The 17,200-nt window shown below is 33.8% G+C and overlaps 3 protein-coding genes across 4 annotated transcripts; 2 read left to right on the top strand and 1 right to left on the bottom strand.

The window, feature by feature from the left end:
- On the top strand, positions 1-1,388 carry LOC142640646 (uncharacterized). The gene is made up of 3 exons (XM_075814827.1): positions 1-543; positions 626-857; positions 937-1,388. The coding sequence occupies exons 1-3, from the start codon at positions 1-3 to the stop codon at positions 1,386-1,388; spliced, it is 1,227 nt and encodes a 408-aa protein (XP_075670942.1).
- Positions 1,389-4,026: 2,638 nt separating this feature from the next.
- On the top strand, positions 4,027-7,838 carry LOC142640647 (uncharacterized). 2 transcript variants are annotated; one of them, XM_075814828.1, is made up of 3 exons: positions 4,027-4,171; positions 6,549-6,797; positions 7,543-7,838. In XM_075814828.1, exon 2 carries the CDS (start codon positions 6,553-6,555, stop codon positions 6,784-6,786), a length of 234 nt encoding a protein of 77 aa, XP_075670943.1. In that variant the 5' UTR covers positions 4,027-4,171; positions 6,549-6,552; the 3' UTR covers positions 6,787-6,797; positions 7,543-7,838. The 2 variants fall into 2 exon arrangements, with proteins under 2 accessions (XP_075670943.1, XP_075670944.1); XM_075814829.1 differs by having other exon boundaries at positions 7,560-7,838.
- A 359-nt stretch (positions 7,839-8,197) lies between these two features.
- Positions 8,198-12,796, bottom strand: LOC142640645 (proline transporter 2-like). The gene is made up of 7 exons (XM_075814825.1): positions 12,222-12,796; positions 11,323-11,547; positions 11,104-11,198; positions 10,463-10,652; positions 9,552-9,676; positions 8,888-9,103; positions 8,198-8,796 (listed from the first exon to the last, which is right to left on the bottom strand). Exons 1-7 carry the CDS (start codon positions 12,325-12,327, stop codon positions 8,419-8,421), a joined length of 1,335 nt encoding a protein of 444 aa, XP_075670940.1. The 5' UTR covers positions 12,328-12,796; the 3' UTR covers positions 8,198-8,418.
- Between the last annotated feature and the right edge of the window lie 4,404 nt (positions 12,797-17,200).

Raw genomic sequence — 17,200 nt, forward strand, 5'->3', positions numbered from 1 at the left:
ATGGATTACAATGATCATATTGATAATAGTGATGAAGATCTTTCTTATGATGTGGAAAGTGATGAATATGATGATGAGGAATTATATGATCTTGTTGTTGCTGGATGTCATGTTGGAGTGACATATTATATGAAATATATTGATAAACAACCTTGTAGAGATTCTGAACAAACTGGCTATATGTGGTTGATGGATTGTTTGACGGGTAATGAAACGAAATGTTACGAAATGTTTAGAATGAAGCCACATGTTTTCCTTCAATTGTGTAATGTTTTACAACATACATATGGGCTTCAGCACACAAGACATATTAGGCTTGAAGGGTCAGTAGGTATATGTTTAATGATACTTGGACAAGGAGCTTGTTATAGGATGGTTCAAGAAAGATTCCAGCATTCTGGTGAGACTATACATAGACATTTTCATAGAGTTCTGAAACGCCTTAACATAATGTCAATGGATATCCTCAAGCCTTCTGACCCTACATTTAGTGTAGTTCCAAGACATATACAGAAGAATCCATTGTACATGCCACACTTTCAGGTATTCATTTCATACATTCTAATTTGTTTCTAATATTTGTTAGGATTATTCCTAAGTATCTAAACTTTATATTCTATTTTAGGACTGCATTGGTGCCATTGACGGTACACATATCCAAGTTGTTGTTGGAGACGACAAGAAAGCTTCATATTATAATAGAAAGGGTGTGACATCTTTTAATGTGATGGCAGCATGCGATTTTGATTTACTTTTCACATTTGTTATGGCTGGATGGGAGGGTGCAGCACATGATACACGTATTTTCTTAGATGCTATCCGTCGACAATCTGTCAACTTTCCAAAGCCACCACCAGGTATATAAAATTTTTATATATTAAATATGTATGAAGGATATTATTTATGTACATCTTACATTTTTTTTTCTTTTATTAGGAAAATATTATTTAGTTGATGCTGGATACCCCTTAAGGAAAGGATATTTGCCACCTTATAAGGGACAGAGGTATCATCTTTCAGATTTTCGACGAGCTGGTCGAGGGAATCACATAGAAGAGAGGTTTAATTATGTTCACTCATCACTTAGAAGTGCAATTGAGCGAACTTTTGGAGTGTGGAAGAATAAATGGAAAATTTTGAAGCAAATGCCACCTTATGACATTAAGTACCAAAGAAACATTATAGTTGCTACTTGTGTTTTGCATAATTTTATTAGAAAACATGATAGAGAAGATGAGGGATTCAATTGGGATGAACATGGCTTGGACAGACCAAGAAGCAATAGTAGTGGAGAAGGTAGTAGCAGACAAGCAAACATTGAAAATATACAAGATGAGGAAATGAAATTTGTTCGTAACAAAATAGCTCGATCCATTTGCGGGTTGTAAACAATATTTTTATTATTTCTGTTTTGGTGTTTTGTTATTTAATTTTTCGGATAAGAACTTTTTTATTATTATAATGGATTGTCTAGTATTGATATTGTTGGCAATTAAAATTTTAATATCATTATTTTCTTAATCAGTTTAATATCTCTTCCTTGATGAGTTATTTTTAATATTTTAAATTTGAAAAACTTCTCTCCATGAATTTCAACAACGAAAACATCATTATTGTTGTTATTGTTAATGTAATTGTTAAGCTTAATTGCATATTTTCAATAAATAAAAAAACACTGATCACAAGAAAAATGACAATATAACCTTCAAAAAAAAGTTAAGTCCTTTTTGGGAATTTACACTCAAAACAGCTATTTTTAAAACAACTTATCCAAACGCTTAATATGGCTTTAAAAATAGAAAACGCATATTTTCACATTTTTACCAAACACTTATCTGTGGCTTTTAAAATGGAGTTTTCAAAACGCACATTTTAAAAACGCTAGTTTTTAAAACGCACCTCTTGAAACAGCTTATCCAAACAGGCCCTAAATATAAAATAAAATAAGAGATACATTAAGTTGTCACTCCAAATACACAAGTTTCTTCCTCAAAACCCAATAGATGATGGGCTATATACACTTGGGCCAACTTTTGGATGCTCGACTGAGTTTACATCCATTGAGTTAAGTGGACCCATGAGCCGACACTAGGGGTTTAAGGCCATTGGGCCTTCTTTTTCTCATAGTTGGACAACTAATTAAAAGGAAAAATAACATGTCATCTTACAATAATTTAAAATTGATAGTCAAAAGCCTATCATATATTAAGCTTCATGTTCTTCTAATTTGACCCAGTTGTCCATTTCATGGACTAGACATTTTTTTTTCCATTCATTTTATGTTTGTTTGGTACAAAATCTCTAGCTTTTCATCTCGGTTTTTATTTTTTATTTTAATAATAAAAAATTAACAAAAAAAAAATTTCTTTTTAAAATATAAGTTACTTTTCAACCTTTTCTCACACATTAACATCAAAGCTACAAAAACTAATCTTTCAATAAACACTTGACAAATAAAAGTAATAATTGTACGAGCCCCTGAAAGGCTAAGCCCACTAGAATGGTGGAGTTAGATTTAAAATGTCCAATTTATTTATTTATTAGAGTATGGGCTTTTGAGATCAATTTTAATGCACTTTTATGGACCAACTGCTAAGTTAATGGAACAAAAGCTAAAATCATAAAAAGAGAAACTAAATTTGGGATTAACACTACCTCGGATCTGGCCGAGGAGCAAATGTTCATAAAAAGTTTCAAATCTTGAATACAAGATTGTTCTACACCCTCTTTTTGTTCTCTTCTAATTCTTTGTCCCTCCATTTGAAGAGATTTCTTTTTCTTGTATAGTCAATCAAATTGCATCTTAGCCCTCCATTTGTATAGTCAAAGTCCTTAGTTTGGATGCTTGTCCCATTAAAGCTTTGCTAGAGGTGGTAGAGTGTGCTATTAGCTGTGAGATTACTGTTTAGAGATCATTCCTTCATTAATGAGACCAGTTAAGTTGGTACAGTGCATAGAATGCAAAAGTGATGACTACTTTATTTTTTATATTTCCCTTCTTCTTTCTTGCACGATTGTATTGTCTTCCTTGGTATCCTATCCTTTGGTGCAAGTGGCCTGCTCATCAAGCTCCTCAAGGAGTTGGCCTCCTTGTCCTTCCTTCTCGGATTCTCATCCATGGATTGGATTAGAACTTAAGTGTGGATAGGCCCTTCCATTCCATAGGCCCTATTTCGTACTCAAATCTTACCTCTCCCACAATAATATTTTAATAAAAACTTTACAAATAGGGTATTGATAAGGCTGTCCAAGGACCCACTGGACTCGACCCACTCGCCACCGCCGACAGAACCGATTGTTCCGGCGGTCAGCAACGGATTTTATTCTCCAAAAACCAAGATCGGCTGTTTAGGCATCGGATCTCCACCTCTCAAATCCGAGAAACCCGAACCAACCGACCCAGTTGTATTTTCTGGCGAATTTGGGATTTTTTTCAGCAAATCTAGGATTTTTTCGGGAAGATATAGCTAAATCCGATGAGATTTCACTAGATCTAGCCGAGATCTTGCCTAAAATGGCTGAGATCTCGCCAGATTTAAGCCATTTTGCAATTTTTCTCGCCGGATTTTCGTCGTTTTTCATCTTTTCTCGTCGGATTATTGTTGTTTTCCAGATCTTCAGCCTCGACCCAATCCGCCCGACATCGGTCGAAGCTCTGACCGGTCCGATCCGATTCTCCTCCTGGTTGGCGACGGGTTGCTAATGGCTCCACCTGATCAGTTCGGGTTGGATGCGAGTTGAGCCCAAACCTGGTCCGACCCAAACCGTGGACAGCCCTAGATATTGATATGAATACTGCAATATACCCAAATGGACACGTAATATTATAATTTAAATCCTATAAAAAAATATTATAATTTAAAATTTTATATAATAATATATATTATTAAATAAAATAAATAAATATCTAAACCCTGAAATTTGGAGAATCTCATCCTCTCTCAACTATCAAGTCTAAAAACAAACAGTCAACCTTTTTTTCCCCGCTTAACTAAAACACATTTTAATTTTACCATAGTAAACCAAACGCGGCCTTAAAAGTTTACGTTGCACAAAAGAAACGCCACGTTCTGCTCTCCATTCTCGTTTCGGTGAAGCCTCTGCTCCAGGCTCCGATTTCGGTTCCTTTCCCCATTACCAAACCTTTCAGAGATCAGGTTCCAACGACCAGGTCAGTGGCTGATTTTTTTTTTTTTTTTCATCATTCTGGCGTAAATCCTATAAATTCCAGATTTATCAAAATTTTCTAACTTCGTAAATTTTGAGATTTCGATTTCCATTATTTTCTTTTGGGGTTTCTTGTGCATTTTTGGCTCACATTTGTGTCTCTCACAAATGGGTTGTTGTTGAAATACTATTTTATTGAAGCATTCTGGATTAATATGCGTATTTCTGACATAGTTAGTGGAATTGGATATTGTAGCTTCTGTTAATTTATTAGTGATGATATGCATTTACTTCTTCTTCTTTTTTGGGGGGTGAAATTCTCTAAAATGGGCATGTTGAAGGGGTTTTCTTTGATGGGTTTCTCTCCTTATTGCATTGTGGGTATACGTATAATTTTGCTGTTGTAGGGGATTTATATCTAAGATTCTGCAAGTGGGTTTCCCTTTTTCTTATTTTTTGGTAGGGGTTGGAGGAGTGGTGATGAAGGTGATGATGCTAAAAATTACTTGATATGATATGTTAGTTTGTTCATAAAATGAGTGCAGATGAAATGAGAAGGTTAGGATAGATCAGATAATTGAACATACAATACAAGGAAAGACAGAGTTCAAAATGAAAAAATTCGCTTAAAGGTAAGGGTAGCGGCCCTCTATTGATGAAAAGATATGGAAGAGTAATTTAAATTGGATGGATTAATCAAAGTCAAGCAATTAGACTATCAAGTTGAGATAATGAAAATTGGTAGAGGAAGATCTAAAATAACATTAGTAGAAGTAGTAAAAAAGGATGTCAATTAGGAGGTAACAAAGAGTATGACTTAGGATAGAATAGAATGTCGGAAAAGAATACATATAGTTGATCATAATTTGTCTGTTGAAGATCCATGTAATTTCATCGACAGTAGATGAAAGTCAATGTCACCTTTTTTTTTTTTGAGGAATGTCCTTAATGACCAATATATGACTAAATAACTCAGCTGAATTGGCATGGTGTATTTTTTTTTTTTTTTTTGGTAAGGTCATATAACAGTTGCTTGGCATCTTTACCCATTTCTTTGTCCTACTTTTCCAAGACCCATGAGTTATTCACTTATTTGCATGGTTTTTCCTATTTTTGAATTTTTAAGTTCCTAAATTTATTATCATTACCTATTCCTTTCATTGATTTGGCATGCTTAGATCGCCCCCCAACCCCCCACACCGCATGGCAGACCATCTGGTAATATTTTTAACCGAATCATTCATGATATTGCCATACACCTGCTGGGAAACAATGCAATGGACATCAAATTCAATAATTTGAGTTTTCCACTATGAGTGTCTTTGATGAACTTATTTTCATTGGTTTATTTGAATAAATTGTATAAAAATACATATACTTCGAAAAAGTGAAGCTTTAAAAAACTGTGTATAAGCCAGAGGTGCAAATAAGCTGGTATTTTAACCTAAATAAACATGCCCTAAGTCCCACACCTAAGCATTTAGTTCATATGTTTAGTAGACATATAGCTAAGGGGTATGGAACTTTGGAAGATTGATTTTTATTAAGGATCCATTGCTGTTGGGATAATGTATATGTTTAGGACTGGGTTGTCAATCTTGCATTTTGGTTTTTGTGGGCACAATAGTATATATGATCCGCAACTATGTGGTATAAATGAAATAGGTCACATTTTCTTTTAATCATCTAATTGCTAATGATTTGGATTAATTTTCTGATTATGAACATGGATTCATTTTTATCCTCAACATTGTTGAGAAAAACAAACAGTGTGTAGGTCATGTTAATTCAATTCATAAATGAGTTAGGTCCTAACAGCAAAAAAATGTAATGCTTCTCAGTACATGAAGCTTAGGAAACTAAATGACCACACAACATACTCTTACTAGACATGAGTTACCCATGTTCATATGGTTTAAATGGCCAAACTTTCTTGTGAACTCTTCCACACCCATCGCTGAAACGTGCTTAACCACTCATGTGACCATGACAAGTACGTGATTCTCATTGTCTCATTTCTACACCATGTATTCAAACTAATTTATGGGGGGCGTAGGGTGACAACTTGGCAGCCTTGACCAGAATGCTATATCCCTATACTTTTGTGCAGACGTTGGCCTTGGCCTTTCATGTATTTAATTTGCAATTGGACATCGTCCATTTGTATTACTTAAGAACATGTTATCAAACTAACTATGTTAGCATTCATTTCTCTCTGTCATGTATGTTCAATTGATGCTTAGAAGATATTTTGACATGCTCTTCTTCTAGCAGTTTTTTTCTTCTTCTATAAAATACAAAAGGGAGGAAGTGTGGGGCAAAAAATTTCCCTTAAGTTGAAATCCATTGAGCTTTTACATAATAAATTCTTCAACATACAGGAAAATGGGTTTGTGGACATTATTGGAGGGATTTCTACTTCTTGCAAATGCATTGGCAATATTAAATGAGGACCGCTTCTTGGCACCTAGAGGATGGAGCTTCTCAGAATTCTCAGGGGGCAAGTCGAAATCATTTAAGGGGCAGCTTATTGGCCTTATTTATGCAACCCAGTACTTAAGAGTACCTCTCATACTGTTAAATTCCATCTTTGTTGTTGTAAAGTTGGTATCCGGATAATACCACGTAAGGTAAGATTTTGATTTTTAATGTTGACTTTTTGTTAATTTAAGTATGACTAGAACAAAATTTTACTATTAGGCTATTCTTGAAGATTTCAAGTAACAAGGATATACTTTGTTTGATATTAATAATTAAATAAAATACAAAGTTTCATAAAACTAGCAGATTTGTTATATGTTCCAGACCTTTAGGCTTTCCTTTGGGTGGGTTTTTTTTTGTTTAAATTCTGGTGAGCAGTAAGATTTACATATTTTTTTCTGCACAGCTCTACATTTTTTAGCTTAGTTTTATTTGTGAGTGAGACTAGGACAGAATGCTTGAATGATGTGTAAGACAAATGTAAGCATGAAAAAAATTCCTTCAGGACCAATTTATAGCATAGACAGCTATATGGCAAAAATAAAATATGTACAGTGTCAAGATATATATCCCACATCAATGTCGATCATAAAGTGTAATGTCATGACTGAACCTTGCAGTTTCTATTCACTTTCCAGAAAAGGGGTAAGCAATGAAATAATACCCTCTTTCTCCAGAATAACTATGAAACAGATGGTTTTCCTTTCTTCTTCTTCTTCTTCTTCTTCTCTTTTTGAAAGTTTGACTTGGTACCTTTCTTGGCAGGCATTCCATTTGTCCCTTTCTTTTGGAGCTATTTCAATTTGTTTGCTATAAAAGTGTTGACATCTTATGATTACCTTCTCTCTGTTGATTATTAGAGGATGCTAACTATGGGATTTGTATAATTTTCAGTTTCTGAATGATTGCAGATATCATAAAGATACACCAGATTGCGGGGACTACACAAAAAGAAAGTTTTTCTGAGAGGCTGAAGAATTTTGTTCTGTGTGCTTCATTTTCTTTTAGGGTGGTTGTGGGGAAGGATTAGTCATTTTAAGGCTGTTTTTATGCGGTAACTGTTGCCAACGTATAAACTTCAAATGCCGCACTTGCTCTTAAGTCTCTTTTGTGGTAATATAATTCCCTATGAACAACTCAAGAATTTACTTTCAAACCATATGTTGTCATTTGGTAGTGGTATTCGTTGATGGAACTCATCTTTCTTGGAGACGAATTTAAAAGTTTCTCATTGCGATAAATCTCGTGTTTTGAGGTGAGGAAAAAACCATCCATTTAACAGTGTCAAATAATGAGTTGCCTCAACAATTGTCCTGGCACTTACTCAAATAGATGCGGAGTTTTCTACTTTAAGTTCAAAATAGATGCGGAGTTTTTAGGCACCGGTAAACAAATACCTTGAAGGATCGATCTAGGCCAATGAGCCTAGTTTTCTTTCCCAGAAGAATGTCTAATTTAAAATATGACGTGGTGCTTAACTGCTTATGTTAATTGTATCATCCTTTGAATTTGATTGAATATGTGGATAGAACATAGAAGAAACAACGTCTTATGCCAGCGAAAATAAATCCCACTCTTTTCAACAATGCTTCACCCTGGATTATGTGGTACATACATCTCTGGGTCAAAGTACCCTAAATGGGACAAGAATCATTTGCATAGCCTTCTATGCTTAAAGCACTGAGCCTAATAAAATGCCCAGATGTCAATCAAGAATCGAATAATAATTGTGGGGAAAAAAGAAGACAGGCGACTAGAGAAGAAGTTTAATCATAAATCAGCAAAAACATGGTATGTTTTGGAATCTACTGCAATGAGCCTCAAGGCTGCAATTGCTGCAGCAATAGACATGCAGCCAAAGAAGCAAACATTGAGCCAATGCCATAGCTTCTGTAAAGACGTGAGTTTGGTCTTCTTTGCTACTAGATACATGTGGTTTGCAAGGATAAACGTCAAAGGAAATGTGCTGATTGCCCCTGTGAGGCTCATGAAATCTCCGAGGAATGGCAAAAGAGCTGCAACCAGTGTGTTAATAGCTAGGTAACCACCTCTCACTGTAATTCTGAATGACAAGTTGCGAGCTGACAAAGCGCTTCCTTTAATCCCAAATTTGGTATCCAAATACTCATACATTGGACTTGCAAATATCTGAAAGCAGCAAAAGGAACCTTAAATTAGGGTAGTGAAGCAACAAGAAAGTGATTGCAGATTAGCCAAAGTAGGGAATGAAGACAAGTACATGCAAAGCAATGACTGTTTGCAGGAAGGCAGCAATATTGGCCGTCGCCTTGACCCAAACTGCACCAGTGACATTGTTGAGCAAGTAAGATGATGTAGAAGATCCATAAGCCCAGTACCCGACAAAAGTAACAGCATACATTGGTAATACCCCAGCTGTGAACTGGAAGTACAAAGCTTTAAACATGTTGTCAACAACAGGCTGCCTCACTGTTGCCTGTTTCAAGAATATTGCAGAAAAAGAGGGTGAGTTATGAAGGCAAAGTCAGAAAATAAAAAACAGAAAGAAATGGATACACACCGCATGCCTATTTTGGCTGTGGAAAGTGCAACCACAGATATTACCTATCAGAGGGTTTGTCTATAAAACCAAGTAGAGTTATATATATATATATATATATATATATATATATATATATATATATATATATAAGCTACTTGAAGATGAACATTCAACTTGACCAAAATCCAAAATTTTTCATTCTGCAAAATGCCAAAATGATATATGTACTTGGGAAACATTATGCAATTGATAAATTAACACCAGCTGAATTACACCAACAGCTTTAATTCTATTATTTCTGAATAGCAACAATTGGTTTCACACCAGATGGCAGAACATTCCCCTTACATCAAAAACTCAAGGATATGAATTCTTGGCCTACCTGTATCTCTGGAAGCATTCCAGTATTGAATGCAAAAACAAGATTAGCAGCTGCCCCTATTGTTGTAAAGATTTTGCTTGTTGCGGTTCCTGGAATGCTATAATCCCTGGCAGGTGCTTTGATTCCTACAACAACACATAGAATACTTATGCCAATTTGATGCTACCAAAATACTTATTTTATTATCACAAATGCAGATTTGACACTAAAAACTATAAATTTAACTGGCCTAGAAGAGAAAAAGACATAGATGAAAGGTACCACTAAGCTTACAAGGAAATAAATCAAGAGCAATCTTAACAAGAGAAACTCCAGCTAAACTATCAAGGACATTCAAGGGCCATGCACTTAGCCTATCCCTTAAAACCATGTAAACAAAACATGCACATTTTGCAGGAGCCGGAAGAAATTACATGTTAATTCTATCTTTGGAGAGAATGCAACTTTGTCTACTAGCCTTAGTGGACCAGTTGACTGATGCTCCACAAAACATGGTTTGCAAACCACCTAGATCAGGCTAGCTAATGGCCCAACCAATTGCTCAGATGCCAGCTTAAGGACCTAGTCTTCTATTATTATTATTATGCTCCACAAAACATAGTTTGCAAACCACCTAGATCAGGCTAGCTAATGGCCCAACCAATTGCTCAGATGCCAGCTTAAGGACCTAGTCTTCTATTTTTTTTTTTTTAATTATTATTATTATTATTATTATTATTATTATTATTATTATTTTATCATTATTATTATTATTTTATCAGTGCTGAAGAACCTAGTTTTATATACTAGCATGTTATTATATGGTATATTGTGTTCCTTAAAACATAAAGCACAAAGTGCATATCACTATCTGGGTAAACTTCAATATGGTAAGTGCTATCTGGAATAAAACACCACAGACAAAACCTTACCATCTTTAAGCGACAACACGAATGCTGTGATTATATAAACCAGGCTGAAGAATGTTGAAAATCCCAGCCAAATCCTAAGTGCTGACAGATGGGGTATGCATATGGCAAACAAGGCACATACAAACCCAGCTATGGCAATAAAGTAGGGGAGCTTCATGATATGGTCATCCCTGAAAAGAACATAGACAGCCTGCACGGCAAATGCACAGATCAAAAGGTTTAGAAAAAACTCAGACAGCTTTAATCATCATATATAAGGACTGTTTTTTTTTTATAAGTTATATCTATGGACTAGTTACAATTTATTAAGTATAGCTCTTAACTGATAACAATTAACACACACTCATGCTTTGTCAAGTTGTCATAAAATTGGCTTGTTCTTATTTAGATAGCTCAGTGGCAATCAGATGAAACCCATATTGGACAATAGAATGAGGCAGCATAATGGAATACCATCTGATTATGACAAACATTTTTTATTTTATTTTAAACACACACAAAAGAATCTTTATCATGTCCCCCTTTAATGCACAGTGCTATTATAACTTTTTCCAATTGCAAGAATAATGAAACATATCGAAGAACTTCCCTATATTCTTATCTTGTTAGAAAAGAAGCCCATTTATTCAATTTGATCTTACCTTTAGGGCTGAACCAGCCAAAATGATATAACCAGTGTTAATCATGAAAAGATTGACATATTGCAGTGCCCATGTAAGAGAATAAGCTTTCCTACCTGCCATGATAAGACCCAATAGAGCCAAAGTTAGAAAATAAGCCATAAACAAAAAGCAAATGAAATGTATTTGAGAAAATAGATCCACTTAATTTTCCTTTGTTATTTTTCTCTTTGTTCATACCGTATATATGTCCTGCAAGGTCCCTGTATCTGATATGCCTCTTGCCCCCAAATTCATGAAGCTTGGCAATAAGAGTATTTGCATACAAAGATATGGCAGTGGCTATTATCAAACCAACTATACCAAATATCCAACCCAGAGGAACCATGATAGTCCCAGAATATCCCAGCACATAAGCACTGTTGATACCAGTAGTCAGGACGAAACCCACTTGAAACCATGAATCTATAAATTCAAAACACAAATTAAATAAATAAAAATGAGCTCAAAAAAAGATAAAATTTAATAGCATTAACTCATGGTAATTGAAATTATTTATCCTTAAAGATTACCCTGATACAGAATATCTCCTTCCTTAGAGTTTCATATTCAGAGTCATTAATTATAGCACAGCAATGAGCAATGGCAATCCATAATTTCTTCTTCTCTCTTTTCAATATGATAGAATTTGAACCTATGTACATGATGATTATGCTTTATTATCACATCAAAACACCAATTGAGTTCTTTTTTAAGTAGGTGAGATTCAAGTACAAATTCCTAATTCCATCACCCAAAAAAAAAAAAAAACCCAAACAAACAAACTTTACCAGATAAGCCAGATGAGTGAACTGGAACCACAATGGCAATCCATAATTGAGCAAGAAAAGAAAGTATAGTGAACAAACATGCTTCAAATACTAAATGGCTCAAATCTTTTTAGCAATCAAACCTTACACAACCAAATAGAACCATTCCATTTGACACAAAAAACAATTAAGAGTACCCAATCATGCAAACATTTTGGGGTCTTGCACAGCATTAAATAAATAAATAAATAAATAAAAGCAATAACCCCATTTGCCACAAACCAATAAAATGCCAAAAAAACAAAGACTCCAAAAAGTTAAAACTATTACCTTTGCTAATCTGATGAGCGGTTTGTGGGATCTCCACGTCCATCTGGTCTTCATCGTACACTTTCCTAGGACGAGAATCATCATTGGCTTCAGTGTTGTTATCCATGTAATTCACTTCCTCTTCCTGGGTTATTGCTGTTGACGATGATGGTTGTCCCAGGAGAGGCACGCTGACCTCTTTCTCCTCCGCCTCCTCGTCTTCTTCAAAAATACACGAAGTGAAAGCCAGCGTATGCAATTGCCGCTATATCTCGCTCTAATATAGGAGTGAGTCTCGGGGCCAGGTACCATAAAAGCAAATAATCAAATTCAAATTCCTTCCCACAGCAAAAGGCGACCCCCAATAATTACTAACAACCGAAGAATCTAATTGGCACCCATTTTTAGAAAAAAAAACATTTTTTAGAAAGAAATCATAGTTGTAACTCGTAAATGCCATCTTCTCATGCCTATTGGCCACCACACTTTTTAGTGTTTCTTCTTTCTTGTGTGTCAGCGTGTCATAGCGGCACTCGTTGCGAATCCCGAGCTCAGAGTCTCAGACGGACCCAACTTGGATTGTGTTAGATACTTTTTTGTATGTTTTTTAATGAATGCTTTTTATGTGAAAGTATAAAGGAGTTCTGGTTTTGTGGGTATGATTGTTTAGATTAGTCAAAACTGGTACCGACAAATTTTTACTAGTTATCCAGTTGAAATACGAGGCATTTGTGACATTTGTCCCTGTAAACAAGTTTCGTACAAGGCTATTTTTGGTTATATATGTATATCTGAGAGTTGGGAAGTACTAACTGTCAATGATTTCATTAAAAAAAAAAAAAGCTGTCAATGATTTCATTAAAAAACAAGAAGTTACCAAGAGTCTATGGCAAATGGCATGCATATTTTGTGGGTTTGAAGTACTTGCGTCTTGGGTTACTTGTACTGTTATGCATCATATCATTTGTGTGGCATTGACAGTCTTCTTGCTATCTATCTTTCTCTTTTTTGCTTTTTGTGACCAATGTTGTGCCACTTAATGTGGCACAAGAATTTTCCATTATATCTAAACTTTTTTTTTTATATAAGCATTATATCTAAACTTCTTCAGTGGTTATCAATTATGTAAAATTATATTTTGCTTTATACAGATTACTTTCACATTAGTTGCAACATAACAAAACATTCGTATAGGGAAGACTTAAAGCTGAGGTATAAGAATGTTAGCCGACCATGAGTTAAATGAGAAATTTTACACCTTTTAGTTCTCATAACTTTTTCCACCCCTATATATAATTTAGGTTGGGTGGAATGTTAGCCGACCACGAGTTAAATGAGAAATTTAATTTACGCCTTTTTGTTCTCATTTATGTGCGCCTTTTTAGAGCTTAAAGCTTACAATATAACAAGTAATATACAGTAAGTAAAAAGTTGCATAAAAACGCATACTAACAGAAGCTACATTACCTTCTAAAAAAAAACAGAAGCTACATTAGATTATAAAAAATAATTAAATTAAATTAAAAAAAAAAAAAAGCTACATAGTTTTAGAGCAGTAGTTCCTCAACAAAAAAATAAATAAATAATAATTCGAGGAGTATATGGGTCCATTTGTACTTATATTTACTTATGTATATTAAATTTTTTACTTATTTACTAAAAGTATAGTTGTAAACTTGGTACTTATAAAAAGTTAAAAAAGTTGTTGCCAAATAAAGTGTAAGTTTCCATTTGCTTTAGCTTTTTATTTTATTTATTTTTTTATGTTATTTATTTATGTACAAGTTTTTAAGTTATCAATCTTTCTATGTATGACTATAATTTTACCCATTTTCAGCAACATATAAATCTTTTTGATTGTTTTGTTAGGCTTAAAAATGGAAATAGAGTTAGCTTATTTTTAAGGTACAGCTAGGGGATGAGTTGGCCGGGTTTGTGACATTTTTCAACTCCCTTGACTTTCTTGGTTTAAGAACAATCCAACTTTGGATAATCTAAAACCAACCCACCTCTTACTTAATTGGGATTGAGTTTTGTTAGGTCATTGGGTTATGGCAATTCATTTTTTCAAAGCTAATAAAATTTAAGAGTTTTTACAATTATTTAGTTTCACTATTGAATAAGTGATTGAACTTGATCGAACCCTAAGTTTCAAAAAAATATAGAAACAAATTCATCAACCCATGAAAACCAAGGTGTTGAGTGGAATCAAGTTCGTCATTTTGGTAGATTGAATTCACAATTCTACATGTAGCTTTTAAAAGCTTCACATTTTTCTAAATACAACATTATTTTTACAAGATAGACATGTTAAACAAAACATCCAATTAAAATAAAGCATGTAAAAATATTTTGGGCTTTTATCTTTCTTTCTTTTTTCAATTTTGTCTTACGTTATTATTATTGTCGGAATGACAAATGAGAGCAAAATTGATCTTTTGACTCTCGATTAAAAAGATGATAAATTATTTGGGGACATTTCTTCTTCTTCTTCTTTTTTTCATTGTTGACTAAAAAATAACTAGTAGGCAATGAAACCATATTATTCTGTAGATAAATCATAAATCACAGTCACGGAGTTGTTGTGGTCTGGTCTCTAGGATATGAGGAATTTAGACTCAATAGAGTATTAATGTATGAATAAAGTTTAGTTACAAAATTTGTTGTAACTTAAGGTTACAAACTCACTCAAAAAAATATATTACTACATATTTTGAAAATCTAACTGTTGAATTGCATGTTCTTTAAGTTCTTAATACACATGTCAAATTTTGTGTCAATAAGATATTATTTACTACATGATTTATAAGCTTATATTTTATGCATAATTTTAAATTATAAAAACTTGCAATTTAAAAAATTTATTGATGACATAGCTAATGATATTTAATTTTCTTGAAATTTTGCAAATATAGAAGATATAAAAAGAAGATGTAATCCAATGGTAGATTTGTCAAAATTCACCTCTAATAAACAAAATATTGAATAAAATTGTATTATAAGACAAATCTAATGTTGAATTTGTCAAAATTCACCTCTAATAAAAAAGAGTATTAACCGCGAGATCTTTTAAGAGTTCACATGTGTGTTGCAAATTATTCGTAGCTTTCACGGTTCTTGTAGAATTATCAGTCACTATCCCGCTTTGGAGTGGGCTCTCACCATTACACACCCTCTTTCTTATTTATTTGTTTTTTTAGTTCAAAGAAAATATTTTACAAAAATAAATAAAGTGAAAGTGAGGGCACTACATTTTAGTCTTTTAGTAATTCATTTTCAAGTATTTTATTTATTATATATATGAACCAATAATTGTCTCCATTTTGGTCAAATTGTATGATTGAAGTGCATGATTAGGTCAAATAAAAAACTGATTGTGGGTCAGTTAGTTGAGCTCAAATAATAATAAAGCCTCTTGTCTTGAATAAGAGATTTAGAATTTAATTTTTTTACTAATTTCAAAATTTAATTGGTATCTTGACTTTGACTTGATAATAAAAAACAATCATTTTAGAGTAGATACTATAAGTTTAAAATACTATCATATTTAAAAAGGAAAAAAAAGAAGAAATAAAGTCTCTATCATAAAATAAAAAACATATTAATTATTGATGATTTTTTCTCTCAAATAAACTATTATTATTATTATTATTATTATTATTATTATTATTATTATTATTATTATTATTATTATTATTATTATTATGGGGGGTAAAAACTATTGAATAAACGTTTTGAGCTTTGGGCCTGATTGGTTGGTACCAATCCGTTTTGATCAGGACCTCTAGGCCCACAAGTTAATCCGCACGGTAGTAGTCCGAGGAGTTGTCCGAGGAGGAGTGTCTCCTCGGACAGGTCCAGCAATGACCCTGGGACTTGCTAAATGGGTTAGAGGCAGAATTCTGGAAGAACTGATGGGTAAGAGGGTGATCCAAGCACCCTTTAGAAGTAGAAACATGTGAGAAATATCCAAGGAAAAAGCTGCTACCACCACATTAAAGGCCCTACATCTACCTCCCTGGCCGCATTAATGGGGAAATGACCTCTGAATAGTAGAATTCAGTCTTCCTGCTATTATTTGAAGACTTCAAGAATGTGGTGGATGAGACAAGTATCTAAGGGGAAAATTTGTATGACATGTGGATGAACCAGTGAAGAAGAAGAACTATATAAGGAAACGAGAGAGGAAAGAGAGGGGGATCTACACTTTCTACTGAGGAAAATAGGAACTAAGAATTGTAAACTTTGGCATAGAAAGAGAATATTTATACAAATCGTCCTCGGCTTACGCCCGAGGTCTCTTTGTCATATTCGTTTATCATTTGCACAGATTGTGGCACTCTAGCCTGTTAATCAAACTTCCAACATCCCGAACCTAGATTTCAAATCCATACTGTACAAATTTTATTGTATAAGGCTCATTGGACCTGAGCTTAACACTTGTTTTTGAGTCCGGGTACAATTGCGCACTTACAATTATTATTATCATTGATTCTAAATATTCATTTTTCATGGTATTTGAATTTATGGAGTTAAAAAGGGTTACCAAGCATAGCAAGGAAAAAGGTAATTAATGTTAGGTAACCACGCCTCTTTTCTATTTTGGTCTCTCTTTCTTTTTGACGCTGGCGAGCTGAGTCATTTGACTAAATTCTTATAAGTTGGATGAAACATAGCCTCCAGCCTCCAGCCTCCAGCCTCCAGGTAGAAAGCGACTTAAGGACATCCTTAAAGGCTTTAAACTACAACATCTCCTCAAGATAGAACGGGATTTGATGTCATGTTGCCTAGAGACTCGAGAAAGCTTTATCTACTTGGCTTGTCTCAATCTAATTACATATATATTTTTTTCAAAAAAAAAAAAAAAAATATATATATATATATATATATATATATATATATATATATAAAATTACAATTATTTCAAAATCAGACTTGTAGGGTCATTGGGTCCAGGAATATATGTGGGGTGGCCCAAGAGTATTTTTCGGGGTAGAAAC

The sequence above is a fragment of the Castanea sativa genome, chromosome 6 (genome assembly GCF_040712315.1).
Source record: "Castanea sativa cultivar Marrone di Chiusa Pesio chromosome 6, ASM4071231v1".
NCBI classification, from domain to species: Eukaryota; Viridiplantae; Streptophyta; class Magnoliopsida; order Fagales; family Fagaceae; genus Castanea; species Castanea sativa.